This window comes from Sus scrofa, chromosome 7 (genome assembly GCF_000003025.6).
Source record: "Sus scrofa isolate TJ Tabasco breed Duroc chromosome 7, Sscrofa11.1, whole genome shotgun sequence".
In the NCBI taxonomy this organism is placed as follows: domain Eukaryota; kingdom Metazoa; phylum Chordata; class Mammalia; order Artiodactyla; family Suidae; genus Sus; species Sus scrofa.
The window spans coordinates 38,055,589-38,073,585 of NC_010449.5; the positions used below are offsets into that span (position 1 = coordinate 38,055,589).

Genomic DNA, 17,997 nt, shown 5'->3' on the forward strand with positions numbered 1-17,997 from the left:
AACCCTGGCGGTTTGTACTCTTCCTTTCCAATGAGAAAAAAAAGGAAGCCGCTTGGCTCCAGCGACCAATCGGAGAAGGCGGCTCCTGGTTGTCAGGCAGGTTTGTAAGAGTTCGGGCCAATTGGAGGAGCAGACACCACTCGACCCGGGCGCAGCGCGCAGGCGGTGGCGAAGAGACGCCGAGCGGGCCGAGTGCGGCCGAGCAAAGCCCGAGCCGGAGCGGGGCCGCAGGAGCCGGGCAGGGTCCGGACGGGCCGAGATGCCCTATAAACTGAAAAAGGAGAAGGTGAGCCTGGCCCTTTCCCCCGCGCCTCCGCCTCGGGGCCTGCGCGGAGCTCTGGGAGGGGCCCGAGCCAGGCCCGGGACAGCCTCAGACTGACCCTCCCGTCCGGCCCCCGCAAGACTCCCGGGGCCAGCCCTCCGCCCCCGCTGCTGGTCGCACCCCCAGCTCGTGCCGCAGCTGGGAACGCTCCCTCCCCTTGTCCCGGATAGAGTCCCCCCACATGCACCTCCCTTCCTCTCCGCACGGACCCCCGGCCCAGGATAATCTCCTCCCTTCTGATCCTGCCCCACTCCCAGGTCAGTCCCCTGCTTTTTCTCCCTCATCTCCTCCCCATCCCCCCACGCATTTGCCGTTTGGGACAGCTCTTTATCTGAGACAGCACCTCCCTCCAGAACTAACCCCCCTCCCCACCCCCGCGCAGCCCCTTCTCTTCCCTCTTTTTCTCACCCGCCCGGGCCTGGGCCTCGGCCTACCTTCTCCACCCACCGTCCCCTACAGCCCCCTCTCCCTCCCCGCCAAGCTCCTTGACCTAGAACGGCTCTGCTTTCTCTCTCCTCCACCGAATCTGGCCTAGGCCCCTCCCTCTAGTTCTTCCTTCACACTCAAACTTGTAAGCCAGGACTGAGCCCTTCTTCTGCCGATGGAACCTCAGAACCTCCGTGTCTCTGAGCGCATCCAGAGCAATCCCTGGTGATATAGATGAGGAGACTGAGACCCGGACGGGGGCGGGGCGGGGGGGATGACAGGGGCAGGGACTTGGCCAAGGTCACACAGGCTGCTGGAGGCCCAGCTGTAATATCAGGTCTCCTGCCTTAAAGGCCTCCTGAGTACCAAAGCCCCCCTAACAGGCACCAACCCACTTCTAGGTTCATCCTAAACCAGTCACCTTTCCCCCGGCTGGGCAAGCTCCTCCCCTTATTCTTAATCAAGGATAACCTTTGCATTTTACCTTTTTTGCACCAGTGCTGGGTTTCTCTCTTTCCTGGGCCACACTATCCTCAAATTGGGAATCTGCCCTCACTGTCAGATTAGCTTTCCTTCCTATGGCACAGGCCAGCCACCCTTGGACACCCTTGCTTTTATCTTGGTGTCCTGACACAGGCCATTGCTTGATGTTGTCTTCTTTCGCCTTCCTCTTCTGCCTCCAAACCATCTTCCCCTCTTCTTCATCCCTGTCTTTCTCTCCCCTCTGTTTCCTGCTGTCACTGAGGTCTGACTCAGAGCTGTGGTTTCTTTGAGGTACAGACTCACACAGAGGATGCTAGGATACCAGTTCCATCCTCCCCAGCTGCTCCTCTCCTGGGGCTGGCCCCTCATGGTGGGCCCTGGCTCTGGCCTGGTGTTGTGCTCACCCACTTTTTTTTTTTGTCTTTTTAGGGCCGAACCCATGGCATATGGAGGTTCCCAGGTTAGGGGTCCAATCGGAGCTGTAGCTGCCGGCCTATGCCAGAGCCACAGCAACACCAGGTCTGAGCCACGTCTGCAACCTACACCACAGCTCACGGCAATGCTGGATTCTTAACCCACTGAGCAAGGCCAGGGATCGAACCCGTGTCCTCATGGATGCTAGTTGGGTTCATTAACCACTGAGCCGTGACGGGTACTCCTGCTCACCCACTTTATGCCCCAGAGGTGTCTTGCTTTTCACTTGGCTTCTGACTGGCTGGGTTGCTGGGCTGCCTCTTCTGACCTTCTCAATTAAACTCTTCCTCCTGGAGCTATTGGAGATCTGTGCAGCAGTTCTGATGCTGGATTGTCCCCATGCCCTCTCAGGGCCTGAGGTTCTGAGTGTTGGGTTGGTGGTGGTCTAGCAGGCACTGAACCTCCTGAGGTGCTGAGCTGGGCAGCTTTGTGTGCCCCACCCAAGCCCTGTGCCCTTGGGGAGTGGGCATGCTGCGGGGCATGCTGAGGTGTATGTAGGTGATGCCTGCACACAAGTCAGCCACGCCAGGGGATGAAGGACTGCTACAAGGAGTGTGAAGAGGAATGGGGACCACGGGAAGCTGGTGGGGTCCTCACCCATCTGTGGTTTTTAGTCCGATGGAACAGATACTATCCCATCCACAGAAAGCCTTTATCTACTAGGAGACTAAGAAAAAGAAAAATACTCAGACTTGCTAGGACCACAGGTGTGAGTGTTTGTTGGGAAAAAGTATTGGGAAGATCGGGGTCCATAGGGCGAGGCGTCTCTGATCCCCTTTGAGGTTTAACTTTCTGCTTTTGATTTCCTGTTAGCATTTGGCCTCCTACAGTGGTTGACAAGTCCTGACCATATGATTGGGGTTTGCCTGAATGGGGCGGGGGGGTGCAGAGAGGAGGGGGAGAGGGGATCTCTATTGCTCATCCATTGCTTCTCCCCTTTCTCCTTCATCTTCGTGGTCCCATTCTTGGCCAGACCTCATGGCCTCCTCCCTGAAGTCTGTCCTGAACCCTCAGTTGTGGGGTGAACTCTCCTCCTCCCCTGGGTTTGCAAAACACGTGGTAGGTCACTCATGGCCCTTTTGTGTTCCCATGGACTGGAGTTAACTGTGGACAAGTCTTTTCTTCCCCCTTGAGATAATAACTAAGTTCCATTTTGGTTTGGTTTGTATGCAATAAGTGCTCAAGGAATGGATACTGAGTCAGTCCTTGGTGTGTGTAGGGGGGATCTGCATCCTTCCTCTTCCTTCGTGTTCTGATCTAGGACTTCTTTCTTTTAGGCCCCTGGGTGGGGTGCTCCTGCCCCCCCTTTCTTCTTGTTCATAATAATAGTCATAACATTGGCCAACATTAAGGTTTTCACATGTCAGATACTCACAGGTATGGCGAGTGTTGGGCACTGGATAGATGAGGAAACTGAGGCTCAGCGAGGCTAGTTAACTCTTAAGAGTTGGGCCTGGAACACAGGATTGGCTCTAAAGCACAGTGCCATGCAGCACTTGGTAGCTGAGCTGGGCCGAAGTGGGTGCACTTCACCTGTCCTGCAGGGACCAGGGGGCAAGGGTGGCGAGCCCAGTTTCCACACACCCACCCACACCCAGGCAGCCGGGATCTCTGTTCGGCACATTCCCCGAGCGAGGCGTCTCAGTGCCATAGGGTGGGTGGAAGGTACGGTCATAAGGAGGAGCTTATGACCAAGGAGAGATGAGACGTGTATGCGGATGGGTCAGCTTTGTCCGAGAGGCCTGTTGCTGGGGTGTGTGCAGATGGTCCCCTCAGCGTTGTGTCTTGCCTGCACCCCCCCACCCCATCCTTTTCCTCTCCACCGCACCCTCTGCACCACGCTGCAAGGAGTGAGTGTGCCCAGCCTGGTCTGTGGGCGCTGGGAGAGCACGGGGCTCCTTCCTGCTGCTGTGGCTGCCTAGAGCTGCTCCACCTGGGAATGGCTTTCTGCCTCCCTGCTCCCACGAAGCCTTCCCCCTACTCCCGCCCACACAGCGCTCTCTCCTCCCTGAAATCCTCTTGCCCCCATCATCACAATCGCTGGATTTAACACCTCTCACTTGAAGGGGCTCAGGTGCCGAATCTCAGAGCTGGAAGTGATTTCCAGGGTCCTCCAATCCGATCTTCATTTAAGGCTTGCACCCCTTCTGCACCGTGCCTTGGAGGAGGCGTGAATGCATCTCTGCTTGAATGCTCTTGGGGTTGGGGAGCTTGCAGCCTCTTTAGGCAGCCGGTTTCTGTGCAGCTGGTCCAGGAGGAAAGTCTTCCTTGTTCGGAGCCTCAGCCTGTCTTCCTGCCACTTCAGCCCCTGGCTCTTGGGCCTCCGGATCCACATAGAACAAGTTGCATCTTTAGTCCACGTGGCAGCACTTCATTTATTTGTAAAGATGCCTCTTGCTTCTTCACCCGCCTGACTCCTCCGTTCCATTGTTAACTATCCCAGTTCCTGCAGCTGTTGCTCTCTGGTCCCACTCTTGAATATACTCCCAGTATGGGTTGTATCCCCCCCGCCCCCCGAAGAAAACCCAGCATTTGTCTTTGTCTGTCCCGAAGTCTGATGTTCGAGATTGAACCAGATCTTCCAGGGTGGCCCCAGCAGTGCCGAGGACAGGCACTTCCATATCCCCTATGCTGAGCACTCTGCCAGGTCTGTTACCTGGACGAGCAGGTCATGTGAGCTGCCATTGGCAGCCATAGCACACGGATGATTCGTGTAGAACTTGCAGTCAGACCTAAATCCCCAAGTCTTTTTCACATTTTCCCCATCCTGTCCCTCGGCTGTTGCTTTTTTGGCCCGAAGCATAGGAAGAGATGCTGGGCAGGCCGGGGCTCTGAGCCAGCAGCCAGGTTCCTGAGGAAGACTTTGGACAGTGCCCACTCTTTGTAGCAGTTCAGGGCCTTACCCCATGTGCTGTCTGCCAAAGTGTTCTTGGGACAATTCATACACCTGTTGTCATCCCTGAACCCCAGTGACTATACAAATAGCAGTCTCTAGTCTGGGTGCTATTTGTGATATTCTAAAAATGCTTCCCCAGGGTTCCCATTGTGGCTCAGTGGTAACGAACCTGACTAGTATCCACGAGGATGTGGGTTTGATCCCTGGCCTTGCTCAGTGGGTTAAGGATCCGGTGTTTCCGTGAACTGTGGTGTAGGTCGCAGATGTGGGCTCTGATCCCATGTTGCTGTGGCTGTGGTGTAGGCCAGCAGCTGTAGCTCCAATTCTACCTCTAGCTGGGGAACTTCCATGTGTGCAGGTGCTGCCCTAAAAAGCAAATAAAAAAAATGGTTCCCCGTCTTTCCAGATGGCCTTGGGGGTGGAATGGTGAATCCCTCCCCTCCAGCATGAGAGCCTTAGGCCACCCCTGAGCAGCTTGTCCAATGATGCTTTTCCCTCAAGACTCCTCACCCCAGTTTTTTTTGTTTTTTTTTTTTTGTCTTTTTGCCTTTTCTAGGGCCACTTCCGCAGCACATGGAGGTTCCCAGGCTAGGGGTTTAATCAGAGCTGTTGCTGCCAGCCTACGCCACAGCCATGGCAACACCGGATCCTTAACCCACTGAGCGAGGCCAGGGATCGAACCCGCAACCTCATGGTTCCTAGTCAGATTCATTAACCACTTCGCCACGACGGGAACTTCATCACCCCAGTTCTTACTTGACAGAAGCCCTAACTTGTACACCAGCCTTGTGCGGTGAAGGAGCATGAAATGCTGAATTATTGTGTGTTAGAGATGTCCTCCCACCCAGAGTCTAAACTCCGAGGTGCCTCGGAGGGACTGAACCTCCCTTTGTGTACCTGAGTCCTCCCGCCCAGGTTCAAGGTAGGTGCTCAGTGGTCCTGACCGATCGAGTTGGACAGAGGATAACTACAACAAAGACCTAAGTGATGAGGCCGAGGCCTCTCCCTTCCCCAGCATCTGCTAACTCGACCTCCATCCTCTCCCTTCAGGAGCCCCCCAAGCTTGCCAAAAGCACGGCCAAGCCCAGCAGCTCCAGCAAGGATGGTGCAGGCGAGAGCGCCGAGGAGGTAATGCATGTGGGCACAGCCCTAGTTATGTTGCAGGCGCAGCTCCAACTATCTGATGGCCAGTGGGGTGAGGGATCCAGGGGACTGGAGGTTATCGGGGCTGAAGGGGAGGAGACTTTCACAGCCAGGGAGGGGCCTGGACAGCCCCTTGGGCTGGCCTGCCCTTTGGCTGCTATGGGTCAAATGAGCCCTCCAGTTTTTCCAGCTCCCCAGCGGTTCCTGTGAAAGCCAATTCTCTGTCTACTAAAGTGGTGAGATTTCCTTTTCTCTTAGGGCAAAAAGCTAGGGGTACCGGCTCTTGGGGAGGAGAGAAAAGTACATGGGTGCTCAGTGGGGTGTCGAGTGGCTTCAGCATGGCTCTGGGGAGGGAGTGGCTGGTGTCTCTGTCGGGCAGGGCTGGGCCTACCGTCCTTGGGTCCTGATCAGATGGGAGCTGCTGAAGGACAGTCATGGGCAGAGGTCAGTGCAGCTTGGTGATCTAGGGCTGTAAAGCAATAAATGGCAAGCAGAGAGCACCCAGCAGGGTGGAGGGACTCAAGGAAGTCCATGAGTTCCCATCATGGCTCAGTGGTAACGAGCCTGACTAGGATCCATGAGGATAAGGGTTCGAACCCTGACTTGGCTTAGTGGGTCAAGGATCCCGTGTTGCTGTGAGCTATGGTGTAGGTCGCAGACATGGCTGGGATATGGTGTTTCTGTGGCTGTGGTGTAGGTCAGCAGCTGTAGCTCTGATTCGACCTCTAGCCTGGGAACTTCCATATGTCCAGACTGTGACCATGGAAGCTTGGGCGTGCGCCTGGTGGGCTGCTTGGGTGCCGAATAGTCCTGGGAATGTGCTAAGCAAGCACCAGGACTCCCAGAAGCTGGCAATCCTCAGTTTCTGTGGTTCCTCCTTCTGTTCTAAACTGTTCAGGGGGGTGGAGGTGAACTGGAAGTGAACAGAATGAACAGTGCTCATTCTGGGCAGGTCTTAGGGTTTGGTGGGAGTAGAAACAAGGTTGATGAGCAAGTGTTTGATTGGGATTAACTCTGGATTTTGATTTCTTTTTTTTTTTTTTTTTTTTTTGGTCTTTTTGCTATTTCTTGGGCCGCTCCCACGGCATATGGAGGTTCCCAGGCTAGGGGTCAAATTGGAGCTGTAGCCACCGGCCTACGCCAGAGCCACAGCAACGCCGGATCCGAGCCGCGTCTGCAACCTACACCACAGCTCGCGGCAACGCCGGATCCTTAACCCGCTGAGCAAGACCAGGGACCGAACCCACCACTTCATGGTTCCTAGTTGGATTCGTTAACCACTGCGCCACGACGGGAACTCCTGGATTTTGATTTCTTCTGGGATTTTTTTTTTTTTTTGTGTGTCTCTTTAGGGCCGCACCGGCGGCACATGGAGGTTCCTGGGCTAGGGGTTACAGCGGAGTTGTAGCTCCCAGCCTACACCACAGCCACAGCAACCTGGGATATGAGCTGCATTTGCAACCTACACCACAGCTCACAGCAATGCCAGATCTTTAACCCACTGAGTGAGGCTAGGGATTGAATCCACATCCTCATGGATACTAGTTGAAGGAGCTTGTGTCTTCCCCACACCTGTGTGCTGGCTCCTGGATCACAGAGTATCACTAGGAGATGCTTGCAGGGAGGCACCCCCTCTGGGCTCAGTCTCCCCTGTGATGTGTGTGGGACCCACAGGGCACATGGTCGAGAGCCGGCAATTGATATTCATAGCAGCAAGAGAGACTTAGAAACAGGATTCTGGATTTCCCGTTGTGGTACAGTGGAAACATCCAACTAGGAACCATGAGGTTAAGGAGCTGGCGTTGCTGTGAGCTGCGCAGCTCGGATCCCACATTGCTGTGGCTAAGGCGTAGGCTTGTAGCTGTAGCTCCAATTCGACCCCTAGCCTGGGAATCTCCACATGCCACGAGGTGCAACCCTAAAAAGCAAAAAAAAAAAAAAAAAAAAAAAAAGAAAAGAAAAGAAACTGAATTTCAGCCGACAGAAAGGAATAGTTTGGGAGCTGTTCCCGCCTTCTGCCTCGCTCACTCATGCTGGTTCCCTAGTCACCAGCCAGACTGGCCGTCATTTCCTGGAAGCAGCCCCCCTTGACCACCTGCCCTCATCCCCGGGCCCAGGCCTGCTTCACCACAGCGCTTAATCACAGCTGCAATGAACCAATTCCGTGGGAATGCGGTGTGCGTCAGTTGTCTTCTGTGTTTGCATGTGAGCTCTGAGAGGCTCTCACTCATGCTGAAGGGCCTGGCACACTAGAGGCACCAGCATTTGAAGGTATTAGTGAGTGAACAAACCAGCAAACCAACCAAGTTAGGGCTGGAAGGAAGCAGAGTCTAACCTTTTCCTTTCGTAGGTAGGAAAACAAAGGCTCAAGCAGGTTAAATAAGCCAAGGGAGTTCCCTGGTAGCCTAGCAGTTGAGGATCCAGCATTGTCACTGCTGTGGCTCAGGTCATTGCTGTGGCTTGAGTTCGATCCCTGACTCAGGAACAGGAACTTCTGCATGTTGTGGGTGCGTCAAAAAAAAAAAAAAAAAAAAAAAGAAGGAAGGAAAGGAGCTGAGACCAGCTACTGTGATTTTTCCACCGCCTCCTGGAAGGGAGAGTGTTGGCGTACTTCTTGGGCTCTGCTTTGGGAAACGCTGCTCAGGGCTCACCTGTCTGATTCAGCTGCAGGAATTCTACTCCACCATTTTGCAGAAATGCACTCGCATGGCCCCAGGCAGAGGCACAGTGAAACACTTGCGGGGCAGCCTGTGAGGCCCAGGTCATCAAAAGCTGTTTGGCATGGTCCTTCCCTTACTCTTTATCTAGTCCAGAATTTTGGGCTCATACAGCCAAATTTACCCTGTGGCAAGTATTTGCCGGTCTTTCCAATTGATCCGAATAATTATTGTGGCCCACTCTAATTTTATTATTTTATGGAGCAGTACTTGCGCATTGCTTTCCTAGGGCAGCCACAACAAGTTACCGTGAACAGGGTGGCTGAAAATAGCAGAGGTTTCTTCTCTCACAGTTCTGGAGGCCCAAAGTCTGATCAAGGTGTCAGCAGGCCAGGTTCCCCTGAGGTTCTAGAGAGGTTCTCTTCCATGCCTCCCTCCTGGCTTCTGGTAGCTTTCTGCCGTCTGCCGTGTCCCTCGGCTGTTAGATGCATCACTCCAGCCTCCGCCTCTGTCCTCACTCAGCTCCTCCGCTGTGCCTCTATGTCTCAGTGTCCAAATGTCCCTCTTTTTTTTTTTTTTTCTTTTCTTTTCTGGGCCACACCCATAGCATATGGAGGTTCCCAGGCTAGGGGTCCAATCGGAGCCACAACCACAGCAACTCCAGGTCCGAGCCGCATCTGCGACCTACACCACAGCTCACGGCAACGCCGGATCCTTAACCCACTGAGCGAGGCCAGGGATCGAACCCGAAACCTCATGGTTCCTAGTCGGATTCGTGAACCACTGAGCCACCACGGGAACTCCGGAAATGTCCCTCTTCTTATAAGAACACCAGTCATGTTGGACTTAGGCCCACCTTAATCTGCATTTTATTTTTTTATTTTACTTTTATGTATTTGCTTTTTAGGGCCGCACCCGTGGCATATGGAGATTCACAGACTAGGGGTCGAATCAGAATTCGGCTACCAGCCTATGCCCCAGCCATAGCCATGCCAGATCTGAGCCGCGTCTGCAACCTACACCACAGCTCATGGCAACGCTGGATCCCACAACCTCATGGTTCCCAGTGGGATTCGTTTCTGCTGCACCACAGCGGGAACACCTTAACCTGCATTTTAACTTGATTATATCTGCAAAGACCCTGTTTCCAAACAAGGTCATGTTCACAGATGTTGTGTTGACACGAATGGGGGGTGGTGCGAACATTGTACCCCGCACTGTGCTAAATACTTTGCATGCATTTAATCGTATAATCTTCTCTTTTAATCTTTACGACATGACACTCCCCTGCAGTCATCTGTCATCAGCCCCATTTTACAGACGAAATTGAAGCTTCCTGATGTTAAATAGCTTTTCCTCAGCAGTGAAATAGCGAAGCTGGAAGTCAACCCAGGTCTGCGTGGAAAGCTAGTCCTCCTGTGTTCTTAATGGCCTGAGACTCTGGTTCTAAGATTCTAGAAAAGTCTTGGAATGTGAAGGAGGCTTGAGAGATTAGGTCCGCCTCACTGGAACCTGCTGCTGCCCCCCATGGGTCTTTGTGCCCTGTCCTTACTTCTGGGAGCAGGGACAGAGGGAAGAAGAAAATGATCCTGGTCCCCCCCACTTCAGCCTGACACCCCTGAAGCCAGACTTGTTACCCCAAAAACATTTTTGCTCCTCTCAGTCCTTTACTTAAAAACCCCTATTGTCATCTTTTATTGCTCACAAACTCAAATTCAAATTTGCACCCTTCGCGTTCCTGTTGTGGCTCCGTGGTAGTGAACCTGACTAGTATCCCTGAGGATGTGGATTCGATCCCTGGCCCCACTCAGTGTGTTAAGGATCTGATGTCCTAAGCTGAGGTGTAGGTGGCAGATGCGGCTTGAATCTGGTGTGGCTGTGGTGTAGGCCGGCAGTTACAGCTCCAATTCCACCCCTAGCCTGGAAACTTCCATATGCTGCAGATGTGGCCCTAAAGAGACAAAAAACAAAAAAAAACAAAAGCCAAATTCGTACCCCCAGCCCTCCTGTGCTGGCCTAGCCCTGTCCTCCTAGCCCCCCTGGACTTTGCTTCTTACAACACAAACCTTTTATGGCTCAGGGCCCTTCTTGATGCTACCCCATTGGCCTGGATGGCTTTATCTCGCGCCTTTCCTTCTTTGCCTAAACCCATGGGGGTTTTTTTGTTTTGTTTTGTTTTTCCCTTTTGGCTGCTCCCACCAGAGTTCTGGGGCCAGGGATCGAACCCACCCCACAGTAGTGACAGTGCCATATCCTTAACCCGCTGCACCACAAGGTCACTCTAGCTTAAACCCATGTTTATCCTGTAAGAGCCAACTCAAAAGTCATCTCTTCAGGTAGAGTTTGTTGCTCGGCCCTCTGTGTTCCCGAGTCCTTTGCGGCTCTCTCTGGTCTTGCCTCGCCCTGTACTGATGGCTGCTTTTGTGTCTGTCTCACCCACCTGACTATGAGCTCTTGGAGGGCAAGGGCCATGCCGTATTCACTTTATAATCTCCAGTGTGTAGCTTGATATTTCCAGAATAAATGAAGGAAGGACAGAATTAAGCACAGCTCGATTAGAGCCCTAGATGTCAGTACAGGAGAGATGCCTCTCTGATTTTCAAGGTTTTAAACTAAAATTATCTTTATTAGGCTAGTTAATTACGTAGGAGCTTTAATGTTCATCTTTGCATTTTCTTTTCTTTTTTTTTTTTTTTGTCTTTTCTGGGCTGCACCCTCGGTATGTGGAGGTTCCCAGGCTAGGGGTCTAATCGGAGCTGTAGCTGCCGGTCTGCACCACAGCCACAGCAATGCCAGATCTGAGCTGCATCTGTGACCTACATCATAGCTCATGGCAACGCCAGATCCTTAACCCACTGAGCGAGGCCAGCGATCGAACCTGCAACCTCATGGTTCCTAGTCAGATTCGTTTAACCACTGAGCCATGATGGGAACTCCCATCTTTGCATTTTCATTGACAATTTTATCTTCTGTCTTTCTCCTCCCATACTTTCGATAGTGCTTAAATTCTATTTCTGCATCCTGTTATTTACGTTTAAATATGTGGGTTTAATTAGTACTGGAGTTCGGGTCAGGTTGGGATAGGGTTGGTCAAGAGTAGGGAGGTGGGAGTTCCCGTCATGGTTCAACAGTAAGGAGCCCAACTAGTATCCATGAGGATGCATGTTCAGTCCCTGGCGTCGCTCAGGGTGTTGGGGATCTGGTGTTGCTGTGAGCTGTGGGTAGGTCGCAGATGCAGCTCAGATTCAGCGTTGCTGTGGTGGTGGTGTAGGCCGGCAGCTGTAGCTCCAATTCAACCTCTAGCCTGGGAACTTTCATATGCTGTGATTATGGCCCTAAAAAGACCAAAAAAAAAAAAAAAAGAAAGAGCAGGTATAGTGCAGTTTCCCGAGTGTGAGAGTGAGCCCCACTTCCTGAATCTAGGAAGGCTTCTTGGCATTTGGATCCTGCTTTGAGTTTAGAAGATGGAGGAGAAGATTTTTCCGGCAGAAGCTGTGGAGACTCATAAGTGGGGCCAGGCAGGACACAGCAAGGGGTCATGGGCAGGCCGCCAGCTTGCCTTTGGGCAGTGTCCACCCTTGCTCTGATGGCTCCAGAAGGTTCTGGGGACACACCCCCCTCCCATCTCCAGGCCAGGTCAATAAAGGAGAAGTTGGAAGCTAGAGGTTTAGGAGAAAGGGCTGAACCTGCTGTGAGTTGCTGGCATACACCCATCCCCACCCCTACAAGTATATGTCCTAGGGCAGGGCACACAGACCAGGGCTTGCTGGCATGACCAGCTGTCTCTCAGATGCTCCTTGTATCTAGGGCCTGGGAGCCAGTGGTCCTTATGAAACGAGGGTAGCCCAGTGGAGTGGGGGGCAGGGCAGGCTCAGTTGCTCTGAGGCCACCCCAGCCTTCAGGAATGCCACCCTGAGTGGGAAAGGACCTTAGGCATCAACTCCTTGGCTGGTTTTTTAAACATTGGATTGCAGCCACGTAACTTCTGTTGTCTTGAAACCTTACTTGCAGAAGTTTGGCAAACTACTGATCTAGTCCAGCACCCTGCTCATTAGCAGAGAAAGTTGAGGTCTTGCTTTTCCCTTTCTGGGAAGAATGCCTCCTTTCTCCGGGTGTCCCCTCAGTCCGAGGTTCCTGGAGACGCAGGGTGTCTGGATCTTACCTGGGAGCGTGGAGAGACATATATTCCTGCGTCTTGTTCCTCAGCTGCCACTGAGCCCTTCAGCCTTGTATCACTGCTGTTTCTCCTTCCCCCTCTGCTCCCACCGCCGTGCGGAGCTCTGGCCGGGGCCTCCCCGGTCAGGATAGGAGGGGTCTGTGGGGACGGGCCTGGGCATGGCACCCCCAACAATCAGACAGGCAGACATTCACTGAATGTCTGTTAGGTGCCAGTGCTAAGCACCCCAGAGGGGTACAAACCAGGACTTGCTTTCTGGTGGGGGGATGACATGTGAACAGAGCGAGCAAGAGCTGTCACTGGGGATGGGCTGATGGAACTGACAAGCAGTGTCAGGAGGTTGGGGCTAGAGTGTGGACATGCAAGGCTTGGAGTGATCTGAGAAGGCTTTTTGCAAGAAAGTAGATCTTAAAAGATGCAATACCTTCTTTTTTTTTTTTTTTTTTGCCCTTTTTTAGGGCCACACCTGCGGCATAGAGAGGTTCCCAGGCTTGGGTCGAATCGGAGCTGTAGCTGCTGACCTATGCCACAGTCACAGCAACGTGGGATCCAAGCTGCATCTGCAACCTACACCACAGCTCACAGTAATGCCAGATCCTTAACCCACTGGGTGAGGCCAGGGACTGAATGCATATCCTCATGAATACTAGTCAGATTCATAACCCTCTGAGCCCCAGTGGGACCTCCAGATGCAGTGCCTTCTTGAGTTCCCCTATTTGAAAACAAGAAGAATAATGAACCCTAAGGAACATTTGAGGTGTGCTAGTTTCAGGAGTTTCCAGGCTTTGTTCTTAAAATCCAGGGATGGGAAATAATTAATGATAATAATAGCAATAGCTGAAGAGGCTGCTTATAAGACATTCTGTGTGCCATATCCTGTTCATTTAAATCCTTGTTGCAGGGGTTCCCATCATGGCTCAGCGGTTAACGAACCCGGCTAGTATCCATAAGGATGCAGGTTCAATCGCTGGCCTCGCTCAGTGGGTTAAGGATCCAGTATTGCCATGAACTGTGATGTAGGTCACAGACGAGGCTCGGATCTGGCGTTGCTGTGGCTGTGGCATAGGCTGGAAGCTGCAGCTCCGATTGGACCCCTAGCCTGGCAACCTCCATATGCCATGGGTGTGGCCCTAAAAATCAGGACAAAAAAAAATCCTTATTACAACCCTATGAGGTAGGTGCTGTTGTCATCTCCACTTTACAGATGAGGAAACTGAGGCACAGAGAGGCTTATATGACCTCCTGGAGGTTACCCAGCTACGCAGTGGCAGAACCAGGAATCAAACCCAGGCAGTCAGGTTCAAGTCTCTGCTCTTGACTGTTAAGCTCCACAGATGAGGATTGGGTTGTTCCTGACAGGGAACTGGAGGCCTGAAGCAGGGGAGGGTCTGGTGCACACCAGGCTCTGGCCCTCTGGCTTTCTGCCCCTCTCGCCCACCCTCCACCAGGTGTGATCCCAGCGAGAGACCCCAGATTCTAGGCTGCCTTGCACTGTGTAGCCAAAATCACACTGGCCGGTGTGGTCAGGCAAGGGAGGAGGTGACAGCTGCTCTCACCCCGCTTCTTTGTGATCCCCTCATCAGATTGGTGTCTGGGGCTCATTTCAGGCGGAGGAGAGGGCCAGATGGCCAAAGCAGTAATGAGCTGCATTTGACCTAAGGCCTGCCCTGGGTGCTGGACCCTGTGTTCCTCCCCTGCCGCTGATCCCCAGATAGGTCACAAGCTTACCATAATTATTTCTTTAAAAAAGAAAAATCCAGGGAGTTCCCATCATAGTGCAGTGGTTAACGAATCTGACTAGGAACCATGAGGTTGCGGGTTCGATCCCTGGCCTTGCTCAGTGGGTTAAGGATCTGGCGTTGCTGTGAGCTGTGGTGTAGGTCGCAGACGCGGCTCGGATCCTGTGTTGCTGTGGCTGTGGTGTAGGCTGGCGGCTACAGCTCTGATTAGACCCCTAGCCTGGGAACCTCCATATGCCGTGGGTGCGGCCCTAAAAGACAAAAAAAAAAAGACCAAAAAAAAAAAAAACCTGGAGCATACAAAGCGTAACATTTCTGTCCCCCTCCCTCCCCCTTATCCCAGAGGTTTCATTTTCTCCCATTCTTCTGCACCAAGTAAGAGTTTATTGGCGGGGAGGGGGGGAGGGGGGGAGGATGGCAGGCGTGAGGGCGGGAGGACAACTTCCCTGGGGTGTGGCTCCCCGGCTAGACCTGACCTCACATATCTGGTTGGGGACAAGGACTGTCCTGGGCTCAGCCTCTCCGCTCTCCCAGCAGGGGGGTTACCTGGACAGTCCCTATGGGTGGACAGCCTTGCAGACACCTGTGTGTGTGCTTTGGAAAATGGGCTTCGTGGGGGCTCTGACACCCGTGTCTGGGAAGAAGGAAAGAAAGCTTTTGGAAATCAGCTGTATATATATATTTTTTAATCTTTCTTTTTTTGGTCCTACCCCTGGCATATGGAAGTTCCCAGGCCAGGGATTGAATCTGAGCCACAGCTGTGACCTAGGCCACAGCTGCAGCAATGCAGATCCTTAACCCACTGCACCATAGCAGGAGCTCCTGTATTTCTCCCATTATAAAAGCAGTGTTGGCTTGTAAAAAATTCAGAAAAGTAGGGAAAAGTCATCTATCATCCTGCCATCACAGGGGATAAGTCATGAACACAATGCACTTGTTCTTTTTTTTTTTTTAAACTGGATTTTGAGTTCTGTGCATGTGTTTTAATGTGGGTGAGCTCATTTTGTATGTACAGGTTTGTATTATCCTTTTTAACTTAGCATAGGGAGCAGTTTTCTCTCAGTCCATAGTTGTAGGGTTTTTTCGTTTCGTTTTTAATTTTTATCCATGTGGTAGTGGTTACATTGTTCAGAAAGTCAGATGGTCGGGAGTTCCAATTGTGGCTCAGTGGAACCGAGTCAGACTAGTATCCATGAGTATTCGGGTTCAATCCCTGGCCTCGATTAGTGGGTTAAGGGTCTGGCAGCAGGTGTGGTGTAGGTCGCAGACACGGCTTGAATCCCATGTTGCTGTGGCTGTAGCATAGGCCGGCAGCTGTAGCTCAGAATCAGCTCCTAGCCTGGGAACTTCCATGTGCTGTGGGGCTGTGGGTGTGGCCCTAAAAAGCAAAAAAAAAAAAAAAAAGAAAGAAAGAAAGAAAAAGAAGAAAATCAGATTGGGCTTGTCATGAGCAGGGCAGCACTGTCCCTGGCCCCTGTAAGTTTTGAGCTTTAGATATCTTTTGATTCCTTAATGTGAAAAATTGAAGCCCTTGTGTCTCATACCTCTGTGCAGACTTTTCCCCCTTCTTAGAATATTTATCACCCATTTTGGGTAAATTACTCTGACTGTGTAAATATTTTTCACAGCTGAACCATGTGTGATTACATTTAGTACACAGTTTTCATAAACATAAGTTTAACTCCATCATTTTCCATGTATTTATTTATGTATTTGCTGTTATAAATAAGGCCATAAAAAGTGTTTTCACACAACCCTCCCCCCTTTTTTTTTTGGCCGTACCTTCGGCCTGTGGAAGTTCCTGGGCCAGGGATCAAACTGTGCCAGAGCTGCCGCCTGTGCCATATCTGTAGCAACGCTGGCTCCTTAACCCACTGCACCACAAGAGGACTTCCAAAGCCTTTTTTCATAGTTTGGATTTTCCTTAAGCTATATTTCTAGTAGTTAAACTGCTGAGACATGGGAAGAAATTTCTTTCTTTCCACTGGAGAATGTCACTTACTTAGTAAATGAGAAAATATGGTAACTTAGATGTACTGCTTCATGAATTTGTGCATATGTTTATGCTCTGAACCACCTTCCAGATCCAATTAAGATCTAGAATGTTTCCATGACTCAGAAGGTTCCTCGTGCCCCTTCTCAGGCCATACCTGCATCTCCCAGCCCTGCACCCCTGGCCAGAGAGCCGCTTTTCTGACTTCTGTCACCATCAGTCCATCTGTTTGCTTTGCCTGTTCCTGAACGGGAGTGAACCTTTTGAAGGCTCGTGATGCTCGTGTCTCCCAAAGGCATCACTTTGGGAGACACGGCTTCCGGACCCCTCCCTCCCAGGGCTGCAGCCCGTAGTTTTCTCCGACCCTGGCCTTGGCTCCTTCAGGGTGGGAGGCAAGTGCCCTCCCCATCACCGAAAGGACTGCCAGTGAAGCAATTTGCTGTCCAGTCTCAGCTTCCAGTGTATGAGTGGCCAGATGTGGGATCTGGAGAATATGATGTTGGAGTGGTGGCTTCATTTGGCCGACTTTTGAGTGAGGCTCTTATTCTTAAATTTCCCTAGTAAGTTTTATTTGTAGGGAAATAACAGTGAAGAGAGTTCAGTCTTTATAATGCACCTGGTATCTAAAGTGCAATAAATTGAGCTCTAATTCTTTCTTTAGTATTTTCTCTTAAAATAAAAAATGTTATTAATGTTAAAAAAAAAAAGAAAAAAGGCATAACCAGACTGGGGGCTGGGGGTTGGGTGGGGGGCCAGGCCTGGGGTGGGAAGCCAAGTTTGGCGAGTGGACTCGAGCACATCCCTCATTTGACCAGGCTCAGCCCCAGCCCCAACCCCAGCCCCAGCCGCCACCACAGCCGCAGCCGCCATCATCCAACAAGCGTCCCAGCAACAGCACGCCGCCCCCGACGCAGCTCAGCAAAATCAAGTATTCAGGGGGGCCCCAGATTGTCAAGAAGGAGCGACGGCAAAGCTCCTCCCGCTTCAACCTCAGCAAGAACCGGGAGCTCCAGAAGCTTCCTGCCCTGAAAGGTGCTTGGTTATGCAAGATCAAGGGGGCTGGGCCGCCGGGCCTAGGGGATAGTGGGTATTGGCGGAATGGAGGTTTGGGGGGACTTGGAGGGGGGATGGAGGTTCTAGAGAATGTGAAGGGGAGGGGCCAGGGGAGCAGGATGGTGGCAGGAAGGGGTATGGGAACACCCCGAAAGGTGAGCCGGGCATAGCAGCAAAGGGCCACAGAGGAGACCTGACTGTGACCACGACCCCCCACCCCACCCCACCCCACCCCAGACTCGCCAACCCAGGAGCGGGAGGAGCTGTTCATCCAGAAGCTACGCCAGTGCTGCGTCCTCTTTGACTTTGTGTCAGACCCACTCAGTGACCTCAAATTCAAGGAGGTGAAGCGGGCAGGGCTCAATGAAATGGTGGAGTACATCACCCACAGCCGCGATGTTGTTACCGAGGCCATTTACCCCGAGGCTGTCACCATGGTGGGTAGAGGGGAGGGGGAGGGTGGGTGGGGGCCCTGGAGGAGCCCAGACGGAGCTCTCACCTGGGCGCTACCCTCAGTTTTCAGTGAACCTCTTCCGGACGCTGCCACCCTCGTCGAATCCCACCGGGGCCGAGTTTGACCCCGAGGAAGATGAGCCGACCCTGGAAGCCGCCTGGCCGCATCTCCAGGTACCAG

At 52.5% G+C, this 17,997-nt stretch overlaps 1 protein-coding gene across 3 annotated transcripts in view; it reads left to right on the top strand.

Annotated features, from left to right (window-relative positions):
- PPP2R5D (protein phosphatase 2 regulatory subunit B'delta) overlaps window positions 1-17,997 on the top strand; it is a 22,841-nt gene continuing 4,844 nt past the window's right edge. For 2 of the 3 annotated variants that reach the window (XM_021097871.1, XM_013977924.2), the window contains exons 1-5: window positions 123-286; window positions 5,652-5,729; window positions 17,126-17,342; window positions 17,601-17,800; window positions 17,880-17,990. In XM_021097871.1, coding sequence (XP_020953530.1) covers window positions 260-286; window positions 5,652-5,729; window positions 17,126-17,342; window positions 17,601-17,800; window positions 17,880-17,990 — 633 coding nt within the window. In that variant the 5' untranslated portion in view covers window positions 123-259. Of the gene's footprint in view, window positions 287-5,651; window positions 5,730-17,125; window positions 17,343-17,600; window positions 17,801-17,879; window positions 17,991-17,997 lie in introns of all 3 variants that reach the window. The other variant, NM_001113451.1, reaches the window with a different exon arrangement.